This window comes from Myotis nattereri (assembly GCF_964212035.1).
Source record: "Myotis nattereri genome assembly, chromosome: 3".
NCBI classification, from domain to species: domain Eukaryota; kingdom Metazoa; phylum Chordata; class Mammalia; order Chiroptera; family Vespertilionidae; genus Myotis; species Myotis nattereri.
The window spans coordinates 32,175,155-32,187,083 of record NC_138077.1 but is presented as its reverse complement, the minus strand read 5'-3'; the positions used below and the strand labels follow the sequence as shown (position 1 = coordinate 32,187,083).

The window sequence follows — 11,929 nt, the reverse complement described above, 5'->3', positions numbered from 1 at the left end:
GCGCACGGCTTGGACACACACAAATATGTGCATCCAAATAGCCCCGCTTCCCCTGCGATAAACCGCGTAGGGCTCAGAAACAGTTCTTCGGCTGCAGCCGGATTAGCCCGCAAACGCCGGCGGAAGGGTGCCTTCCCCTCCCCCATCCACGCTGGTGCAGAGGGACCGGGTCAGGAAGCGTGGCCTCTCCCGAGTCGGAGACCACGCCTCCTCCGCCTCTCCCCCCGCCCCCCCGCCTTTACTCCTCCCAGGAAGCGGTGATAGACAGCTCTGTGTGGTTCTCCACCCCCACCCCCAGCTGAGTGGAGGAGTTGATGTGTCTCATTATAACAGCCAATGCAGCCGCCATCCACGCACAAGCGAAGAAGCATGGCCCATTTAAATACACCCACGCAGCCCGAGCGCCCTTAGCCGATCGGGGCGCGCAGCCCACACGCATCGCGGCTCCCGACTTGGAGATCCACGCAGGTTGGGCTCGCGGACCCGGCTGAGAGGCGCGCGGAGGAGCGGGATCCGGCGCTGTGGATCCCGTGTGGGCGGGGGGGCTGGGCCCTGGGGCCTTTGGCGCGACACCCGCATGAAGACGCGAGTGAAATAGACCAAGGTGGCATTTCCAAGGCAGAACCTTCGGGGTGGTTTTGGTCCATTTCTCCGGCGAAGAAGTCGACATGGCGAGCGACTCCCCGGCTCGCAGCCTGGATGAAATCGATCTCTCGGCGCTGAGGGTGAGTAGAACAGGTTTTCTGATTTTCCCGTGATTTGGGTCAGGGTGAATGGGCTCGGTGCGTGAATTGGGACTGGGCTTGGTGGGCAGAGGCGGGCAAATACGAGACGGAGGGAACCTCGAGTCTCCTTTGGATTTGGGAGCATTTGCGGTGCTCCCGGCTAAGTCCCCCTGGCAGGGGCTGTGCGGTACGTGCACTCCTTTGGTTGTGGTCCAGAACCTCCTGGGAGCGCGGGGAGCTTATGCCAGTTTCATCTCAGAGCGGTGTGAGCGCGTTCAAATAAAAGGCTCGCGCGTGTGTGTGAGTGTGCGTGTGCGTGTGTGTGTGTGTGTGTGTGTGTGCATACACAAGCCCTGGGCAGTCGTCTCGTGCCACGGCGCGGAGACCTGACCGGCTCTTTCTGCAAAAAGGGTAACAACAGTGAATAAAGGCACTGGCCCCCACGTTTTCCAGCTCCCAGCGAGATGACATTGGGGGCCTGGCGGACCCAGGGAGCGAACCTGCCTCTCCAGGGGGGCAGCTATGGCTATGCTGGTCTTGTGGGCGGTAACTGCCTCCCCTTCCCCCTTCCTGCCTTCCGAGCCCGGACTCCTCCTCAGCGCTGTCTTACAGACCGGCCTGCCACTCACCCTGATTTATGGCTCTAACTCTGCCTGTGCTTTCTGACTTCGCGGCTGTGACATTTCAGTTTTTATGGCTGAACTTAAGCAGGTGGAAGGGATGTGTTCTCTGCTTTCCCCCATCAGACCGGAACTCCCGGGAGTGTGTGTGTGTGTGTGTGTGTGTGTGTGTGTGGTTTCCCCGTGTCTGTGGCCAGTCCTTTGTGGAGCACTTCCCAGCCCCCAGCCCCACTGAGGTCTGCGTTTACCTTCACGTGAAGAGCCTCAGACACCGTTTCATTGTATTGACTAAGACATCACCCATATAGAATCCATTTTGCTGTTGTTTTGAGACCAGAATACCAGGAATCTGAGTGCAGCCTCGACGCCTCCCCACCCCCACCCCCCAATCCCAATGCACTCCTTCGGGGAAGGGGGCAGAGCTTTCTTGCCATTTTAATTAGATGTTGCCTCCTGGGAAGGGGGTGAGGGGTGGGGGGTGGCGACAGCAGCGGGGGTCTGAGGAGGATTGGTCGCCAGTTTAAAGGCGGCTTCTTCCTCTCCAGAACCAAAAATAAAATAAATTAAAACACACACACCTGCATGTACATGACGCATGGAGGGTCGGTGAGACCGAATTGATGGTGGCTGTCAACACAGGAACACGCAGGAGGATGGGTGAAGCTTGCAAGTTCACACGCCCTCCGGAGGGAATACATTGTTAGATGGATGCTAAATCTTGGCGTTATAGTCCTGAATCCTCAGTACTTCTCCCGACATTGCCTCCTTCTCGACGGTTAAAGAGCTGCCTTTATGGTCAAAGTGTCACTTTTTCGTTAGTCTCATTGATCCTCTCTCCCCCCCTACCCCCCTCTTTTTAACTCCTCCTCCCCCTCTCCTTAATCCTGGCATCCAAGAGGTTTCTGCAAGGCAGTCAAGGGGTTGAGAAGGAACAGAGATGCCATTTGTAACTGGCTTTTTTGATAGTTGGGTAGCAAAAGCTCATTCATGCGTTGTTACAGTAAGCTGTCTATTTCCCTGGCGCCGAAATGCCACATGCAGAGCGGGGTGGGGGTTGGTAACAGGGTGGGTGCTTTGGCTGAGTCTGTGGCTTCCTGCTTTACCGATTGTGCATTTGCCCTACTTTCTGCGCTGGGAGTTGCTGCCAGCTGGTTAATCAGGTGAATGGATGGTCCAGACTTCAGGGAGGGGAAGGTGGCAAAGGCCAGGGAAGGCGTCTGAACAATGGGCCAGGCTTGTGATTCCCCTGAGCTGGAATCTCGGGCGTAGCTCCTCTAATGGAAAGCGCCCTGATGTGATTTTAAGTCCTGCTTGGCGGGAGGTGTCTCTCCTGGTTTTTCCTGGGGAAGGTTTTCCTGAGATACTGAGCCCAGAGCCTGCAGGCTTATGAGCAACCATGAGGGCTCACCGGCTGGTCTGGAGTGCGATGCACACATGAGAAACCTGCACTCCAGAGAGCTGTATTTTGAAGAGATATCTTCGCAGGATGCACTGAAATTGCTCTTTGTGGCTTGGGCTTGGTGCTCTGCCACTGCATTTCTGCTTGCAGGAGGTATAGAAAGAGGGAGGGCCCCTGGCTAGCCCCGGAGATTGGGGAACTGCTGGCTGGGGGATGTAAATGCAGATGTGGGGACAGTTTCAGGGCTGGGGTCTGCGGCCAGTTTTGTTGTGGGTGAGGTGTGCATGCCAGGAGTGGGTCCAAAAGCCATATAGGAGATCTCTACACATCAGAGGGCAGATCACCTGTCTCTGTCTTCCCCAATTAGGAGAAGTGGGCTCACCTAGATGAGAGGTCTCATTGGTTCCTAAACTCTCAGTAAAGCCTGCCTGCTGAGAACCTCCTGGGAATGCCTGACCCCTGAAATGCAGCCAAGGTCAGTGGCTTCTAAAAGAATTTGCTGCAGCCTTACCAGCCCCTTGCTGTTTCGGTGGCTCTTTAATGTACACAATCAATGCTCTTTTTGTAAACCCTGTGCTCAATGCATGAAAAGCGGATCCTGTCTGAAGAGGCCTTTTTCCTTCTCATTTTGGGGGCTTATTGTTCTCAGTCAGTGATCCCAGACTGGATCCCGTCTAAATTTCCCCCAAATAGCAACAGTGCATAACTTAAACCAGAGCAACCAGTGATAGCACTGACCGTTTAAATTATGCAAGATTTGGATGGTTTTTAAAAGTCCCATAAAACAGGATCTTTGGTTAGGACAGAGATGATTTTAATACAGTATAATTAGTCTTGATTTTTAGAGCTCTGGAGATACACTACGTTTTTGGGGAGGGTGATGAATTCAAAGGTTTAGAGCTGGAAGAAAATTGTAGAACACTTAAGCCACTCCTGTCATCTAATACTTGGGAAGCTGAAGCCCAGGGAAGTGAAGTCTATCGCCGCCCAAGGTCACACAGCCCACGCTCTCTTCCCTCTTAGGTGGCTTGGGGAGAGTATCTAGGTTTCCTGACTCCTCATTCAAAGCCCTTTTCTCTAAGTCTCATTGTCTGTGGTTGAATCAGAAATCAATAATACATTTTCTGTCTGATCACACACAAAATGGCAGAGGAATAATTTCACCATGGGTCATGGAATTTTATATCCAAGAATAAAGTGCTTTATGCAGGTAACCTCATAATACATAAGCTTTGGAGCTTTAAGGTACCTTTGGAATTCATCTTGTCCAACCCTCCCTCAATTCCTCCTCTGCAGGGAAATGACTGTCTAAATTGTCATTTAGACAGATGGTTGTCCTGTGTGGTACCTGCTCTCCGTAACCCATCTCCATCTGAACATGTCCCAGGGGTCATCTAGACATACACATTATTCATATGTCTCTGCATGTGATGTTTATAGCTTCTATGTATGTTTTGTGTAATCTATGTGGATACTTATATACAATATTATGGATATAAACTATTCAGTGGGTATATGAAATGTGTGTATACATATAAGCTACAGAAAACATTCTACTCACTCAAACCCAGGGCTTGAGTTACTCTTCCTTCGAGACATCACTGTATGAAAAGAAACGAAATTTGCCAACAGTATGCTTTACTTCATATGAGGTGAGATCAGCCCAGAAAGCTTTTTGGAGATTAGCATATATCTGAATCTGAGCACTTTGGCTGTCCTTAGCTTGGCCCAAAGAGTAAGGCGTTCAAGGCCAAGCTTGGTCATTGCTGACTTCATACTCTTAAGTTTCTGCCAGGGCTCACACTCACTTTTCTATTTGAGTAGAATTAAATGACCTCTGCTTGTCTTCTCCCCAACCCCTCACTCCCTTCTGGGCGTAGCTATTTCTTTCTCCATCAAAACCTAGAATTTAAGGGGTGGGAGGAGGTTGAAGACAGTAAAGGGGGTGATAAATGGTGATGGTAGGGGACTTGACTTGGGTTGGTGAACACAATACAATATACTAATGATGTATTGTAGAATTGTACACCTGAAACCTTTATAATTTTATTAACCAATATCACCCTAATAAATTCAATAAAAATAAAAATCTCTAGATTTCAGAATTGACTTCTGGGAGACTTGCATACATCTTTCCCACTATACTTTTCATGCTTGTGTAATAAATGGTGTGCAGTTTTCTTTTTGCCTGGTCACTATAGGTCAGAAGTTTGGTCTTGCTCATCTTTGAGTCCATAGTCCCAGTTAGTTGAATTAATGAATAAATGCATGAGTGCGTGAGTGACTGAATGGAGTGAACTGAGCACTGAGTTCTGTGTTCATGTCTTATTAGCTGTGGAATGATCACAATTGCTTGTCTTCCTCATACACTGGTTTCAGAAATCAAATTATTTGCAGCAATGCTTTGAAAGCTATAAAGCACTATACCAATATGCTAGTCCATGATTAAATAGAATTTTATGAGAAACTTGATTCTATCAACATTTGATCCCAATGATTACACCTAATTGAAAGTGATCCTGAGGAAAAGATTCTATAGCTTTTTAATAGTATCTTTTCCTTTTTGTTTCAATATGATCTTGTATGTTTCTCTGATGGCCTGGGTTAACCTTTGACCTAGTATCAGCATTTATTACATATGAGGTGAGCTCAGGCCAGAAGCTTTTGGGAGATTAGCACATTTCTAAACCAGTATCAATATCAGCATTATTCATTAAATAAAACATCATAATTTTTCTTTTCTTTTTTTTCTTACACTTTTTCTCCTCTTAATGGATTAACTATTATTCAACTAGAAACAACTTTATTATGCCTGTACTTTTTCAAAGTTTGTGTTTGGAGAGGTTGGAATAGGGGGAGTGGTACACTATTAGTCCAGTGTTTCAAAGTTTAAAATATTCTGGTCAGAGGTCTCATGGGACTTAAAGAAACCTTGAATCATTATTAATTTATTACCCATGATCACTTACATTTGGTGTTAAATGAGAGTTTAGTAAAGATGCAGGAATTGATAACAGTATCTTAAAATTAAGTCATCATAACAGTTTTAAATTAGAAGTATTTGTTGTATTTTAGCTTTATTAAACAGGTGTTTTCTTTGCCTTGACATTGCCTCATAATAAAATAGGGGGTAGTGGTAGTTATCAGAACATTAGAGAAATCTGCATAATTGTTTTCGGTATTTATTATTAACTGGAGTAATCTTAGTACAAAAGCTAATATAAGTCATGGTGTGCTGTTTGCATAATTATCTACTTAGGAGGTCATGGAATATTTTGTTGATGAAAGAATATGCAGGGCTTTTCCTTCATGGAAATATCACATTTTCCTCGTTATCTTTAAGGCTCTTTGAAATCTTGTCATTTTGAGTCTTGCTGGCTGTCCCTTTCTTCTTTCTGTGTGTCTACCCTGCAGTTAACCTTCCGTGCCCTTCTTGTTCTATGCCATTCCTTCTCTCAGTGATAGTGGTTCTAAAGTCCACACAGCTTTGAGCTGCTGGGATTGAATCATGGCTGCCATGCCCAGCTGGGCATAGCTCATCTCGGAGTTTGTGTTTCTGATAGAATTTGGGATAATTTGTGCCCAAAAGATGCTTTGATGTCAAACGGGGTCTTCTATTTCTGCGGGGGAAGTTGCTCTCTGAGAACAGGGCCTGAACTAGCAGTGTGCTGATAATCCCAGAAAAATCTGGTGATATTTTTTGAATGAAATGTTATTCTGCACATATACATATAAGGTTCCTAGTGGAGAGAGAGGGAGGACTTAAATAGAAAATCTTGGATGAATTCCGTTTGCAACTTCTTTCATTCTGGTTGGAAAGCTTACTTCCCTCTAGAGAAAGATGATTCTCTATTCACTTTTCATTTGCCCAGGCTGTCTCTGGTTGTCTCAAGGGGGTGCCTTGAAATTCTCAAAACACACTTTATTCCACCCCAATCTCAAAAATCCCTTTTCGTAGATATTGTCTCCCTTCCTCCCCACCATCACTGCAGTTCCTGTCATGACAAGACGGGGTTCCTAGGTTTATTCCACCAGCCTCCTCCTGACTGGTGTCCCTACACCTCAGCCACGCGAGTCTTCCTAAAACCCTCTTCAGCAGGATGCCACGGCCAGCGCTCATTCATCTGGCGAGGCCTCCCACCACATGTTGCAGTTTTAGTGACCATCCCTTCACTCCTGCCACCTGGGACAACTTCTTTCTTCCCCTGGATGCTCTTTAGAGGGGGGCCCTACCTTATTCTCCTTTTCTGAACGTATTACCCTAACACTAAACACTCATATGCCGCTTTTTCCACAGAATTGTCCCTGGTTTCTCTCAGATAGAAGTTATCCCTTCCACTTATAAACCCTCTCAGAACTGACCTCACAACTCCCTTAGGACATTGAGACCTTTCTGTCGTGGAGTATCTTCACTGCTAGGCAGTAAGCTTCATGAAAGCAATGCATATATTTGATCTTCTTAGGAATCCCCACCAGGGTGACCCCTGGGGCTCTAGGGCCCAGAAAATATAGACTGTGAATGGGAGCACAAAGACTGATGAGTTGTTGCCCGACTGGTGTGGCTCAGTGGTTGAGTGTTGACATATGAACCAGGAGGTCAAGGTTCAATTCCCAGTCAGGGCACAGGTCCGGGTTTGTTTCTATCTTTCTCTTCCTCTCTGAAATAAATTTTTTAAAAAAGATTATGTTTTTTAAAAAAAGACTGATGAATGGTTAAAAATTTGTTTAGAATTTTTTGAAAGCTTTTTCTAGTTCTCAGTATAAAAGCAACATAATATGGTCATTGCAGAAAATGTGGAAAATGGAGAAAAAGCAAAAAAAATTCATGATTCCCAATAACAAAATATATATTTTGTATATGGCTTAGTGATTTTTTTCTATGCATAGCTAAGTAGGTAACTTTAAAAATTAAGATTATGTCACATATTTATCTGCAACCTGTTTTTTTAAATGTAATAATCAGATTCTTTGCATGTATTAATTTTTTTTATGGCACAATTTAAAAAACCCTATCACGGAGAATTTTAAACTTATGGAATAGTGGAAAAAATATTAGAATGCTCATACATTGCCGCTGGGAATACACAGTTGTACAACCACTTTGGGAGACAAGTTGTCAGTTCCTCAAAATGTTAAATGTAGAGTTACCATGTGACCCAACAAGTCCACTCCTAGGTATATATTTAGGAGAACATAATGCCACAAAAACTTGTGCACAAATGCTTAAGGTAGCATTATTCATAATAGCCAAAAATTGGAAACAGTCCAAATATCCATCAATTGCTAAATGAATAAATGAAATTGGAGTACATCCATACATTGGATATTATTGACAATAAAAGAAAGTGCTGATACATGCTATAACATGGATGAACCTTATGCTTAGTGAAAGAAGCCAGACACAAAAAAACACATATTATATGGTCCCATTTATTTTTTTTTATTGAATTAATTGGGGTTATATGATACCATTTATATGAAATGTCCAAAATAGACAAATCCATTGAGACAGAAAGTAGATTAATAGTTGCTGGAGCTGGAGGAGAGAGGAGGAGTGGGAAGTGACTGCTAATGTCCTAAAATTAGTTAGTGGTGATGGTTGTTCAACTCTGAATATACTCAAAATTACTTACATACTTCAAAAGGGTGAATTTTATGGAATGTGAGTTAAATCTAAATAAAACTGTTACTGAAAAAAGGACAGGAAGAGATTAACCAAAGAACATATATACATATATAAATAGTTGATGGACACAGACAATAGTGTGGTGAAGGCCTGGGGTGGGGTAAGGGGAAAAAGTGAGGTACTGCTGTAATACTCTCAACAATAAAAAATAAATTACTAAAAATGTAGAGACAGAATAGTATAATGAAACCCCAATTTAACAGTTACCTACTCGTGCCCAATCTTGTTTCTACACTCTCACCTATTTCCTCCCCTCATATTATTTTGAAGCCTCATATTATTTGTTTTGTAATATTATTTTAGTATGCATCTCTAAAAGATAAACTCTTTTTTTAAAGTTCTTTTTTTAAAGTATTACATATGTCTCCTTTTTCCCCCATTGACTTCTCCCCGGCCTCCCACTCCCCAGCACATGCCCCCTAGTGTCTGTGTTTATTTGGTTAGGCTTATATGCATGCATACCAGTCCTTTGGTTGATCTCTTACCCCAACTCCAACCTCCCCTTCCTTCCCTCTGAGGTTTGATGATCTGTTCGATGCTTCTCTGTCTCTGGATCTATTTTTGTTTATCAGTTTGTGTTCATTTTTTTCTACAAATGAGTGAGATCATGTGATATTTATCTTTCCTTGACTGGCTTATTTTGCTTAGCATAATGCTCTCCAGGTCCATCCATGCTGTTGCAAATGGTAAGAGTTCTTTCTTTTTTATAGCACCATAGTATTCCATTGTGTAGATGAGCCAATGTTTTTTAATCCACTCACCTTTTGATGGGTACTTAGGCTGTTTCTAAATCTTAGCTATTGTAAATTGTGCTGCTATGAACATAGGGGTGTATACATCCTTTCTGATTGGTGTTTCTGGTTTCTTGGGATATATTCCTAGAAATGGGATCACTGGGTCAAATGGGAGTTCCATTTTTAATTTTTTGAGGAAACTCAATATTGTTTTCCACAGTGGCTGCACCAGTCTGCATTCCCACCAGCAGTGCAGGAGGGTTCCTTTTTCTCCACATAAAAGATAAACTCTTAGAAATATATAACCACAATACTATTGTCATGCCCAGAAACTTAGTATGTAATTTTAAATTTTTTTTATGTATTCTGTCAGTGTTCAAATTTCTAATCATGTTTTTAATGATTAGCATTTTATTGAGGGCATATATTTAACCAATTTCTATCGATGAAGCTTTTGGGTATTTCCAACTTTTCAATTCTTATAAATAGTGCTTTGATAAACATCCTTAAGCACAAGTCTTTGTATATATGCCTGTTTCCTTAGAATAACTTCTTAGAAGTGCTATTTACAATGAAAGTGTACAAATGATCTCTTGGGCTCTTGACATGGTCAAATTACCTCCCAATTTCCTGTGAGGTAGGTGTATATCATTTTCACATGAGGCTTAGAAAAATCAATTAATTTACTAAAGGTCATAAGGTAACTAACTAAATGGCCAAGCTTACAACTGACCTTCCCCAAAGCCCGTGTCCATAGTAACTCAACACAACCCTTATTTGACTTACGGATCTTATCAAGACATCAGACTTTCCCTGGGGTTCACAGATTTTCCAGAAGCTTTGTGTTTGGGGCACAAGATTTCCTTGATGAGCATAGTGAGTGAGGTTTTAAGAGTTATTTCTAGGCAGTTTTTCCTTGTGATCTTGTTTTTGTTTTTTTAATACCAAGGTCAGTTTAGAACATGTTAATTGTTCTTTTTATTGCCTAAAAACCTAAAAGCATAAAATGCAAACCATTGGGATTAACAGTGATTTTCTTGTACATTGTGTATATGGGATGTTTACAGTTAATCTGTTATTCTCTTTGAAAAAACACCCAACAACTGTGTATGGAAGACATGTGGAATCAGAGTCAAAGGTTTCCATTTTTTAAGAATTAGACAACACTGAGTTTGTGATTATCACAGAAGATAGCTAAAGCAAGGGTCATCCTCAAGCTGTTATCTATCTTGAGTTACACTTTTTTTTTTAGATGTATATAGACATTTTAAAATTACAGTGGAGAAAATGGAAGATGGAGTTGTCAGACAAAAGAGTAAGGCACCCTGTGTTTTGAACCACCATCTACTTTCCTCCTAGTTTATAAGTAAGAAACTATTAAAACCAACACAACTTTGTGGTTGTCAGTCTGACGGAGGTCAATTGCCTTGATTTACCAGATTTTATAACCTCCATTTAAAATGCTTATAAATTATTTATTTCTAGGGTAAAAATCCAGAGCTTCCCATGGACATAGCTTCATCATTTCTACTTCTAGGTGTTGTGTGTGTGTGTGTGTGTGTGTGTGCGCGCGTGCGGGTGTGTTTTAGCTGCCTGTAATAAAATTATAGTAGTTTGGTGGGTGGAATAGGTTGTAAGCAGTAATTGCAAACTGTATTTAAATAATAATAATAATAATATTTAGCATTTATAGAGCACTTTATATCTTCAAAGTACTTGCAAACATTATCTAATTAAATATTTTCTCTGATTATAAGCTGGATATAAATGCACTTAAATCCAGAACAGGGTCATGAGAAAGGTATGCATTGGAAAGTTAATGCCAGCTATGCTTTAGAAACCTGTGCAATGATGGGAGAGTTAGAGTCTGGGATTCTGTTGGGTTGTTTTGTACAACCTTTTGTTGAATCTGGTGGTGGATTTATACACACACACACACACACACACACACACACACAGGGTGTCCCCGAAAAATGTATACACACTTTGAATAATTATTACTTTCATTGTTTCTTCCTTTTCAGATTTAACCCATTGGAATTAATAATTATTCCAAGTGTGTGTACAGTTTTTGGGACACCCTGTGTATTCACCTTATACCTCTGCATGATTTCTGATCATTAAGGACTGAGTGTTGATCATTGCCCTGGTCCTTACAGACGGTGAAATATAGACAACATAGATAAACTTAATATGGGCTCTGTCATTTCATTTTGTGTCCTGCCCTCAGATGAAACTCCCATTAGTAAGTGAAATGAAGTGGGGGTAGTACAAGGAAGAATGGCTATGCTTTGTGGTTTTGTAATTTCTGATTAAACTGTACAGTAGGATACATCATAAAGAAATGCATTGGAGCAATGAAATGTCTTTAGTTTAACTGTACTAATGACTTCTTGCTGTTTCAGACATGTGTCTCTATGTGTTGTCCCTTTGCACAATAGTCCTGTGTTGGCAATTTCAATAGTGCTTGGAGCAAGGACCTGTGTGGCTTACCCAGTAGGTAATAGAAGATTCTGCAGCTGACAGGTTCTCAGTAGATGTTATCCTGTGCATTGGGATTTCCTAAGAGCTGGTTGACAGGTTAACTGCTTAAAAGTGAGATCCTCAGGTCAGCAACTTCCTGATCAGCTCTTAGGCCACCAGTTCTCAACCTGTGCGTCGCGACCCCTTTGGCGGTCGAATGACCCTTTCACAGGGGTTGCCTAAGACCATCCTGCATATCAGATATTTACATGACGATTCATAACAGTAGCAACATTACAGTT

The 11,929-nt window shown here is 42.7% G+C and overlaps 1 protein-coding gene across 9 annotated transcripts in view; it reads left to right on the top strand.

The window, feature by feature from the left end:
• Positions 1-290: 290 nt before the first annotated feature.
• The window catches only part of TNIK (TRAF2 and NCK interacting kinase), a 344,036-nt gene continuing 332,397 nt past the window's right edge, over positions 291-11,929 (top strand). For all 9 annotated transcript variants that reach the window (XM_081085916.1, XM_081085915.1, XM_081085912.1 and 6 more), the window contains exon 1: positions 291-725. In XM_081085916.1, the coding sequence (XP_080942042.1) occupies positions 669-725 (57 nt within the window). In that variant the 5' untranslated portion in view covers positions 291-668. The remainder of the gene's footprint in view (positions 726-11,929) is intronic.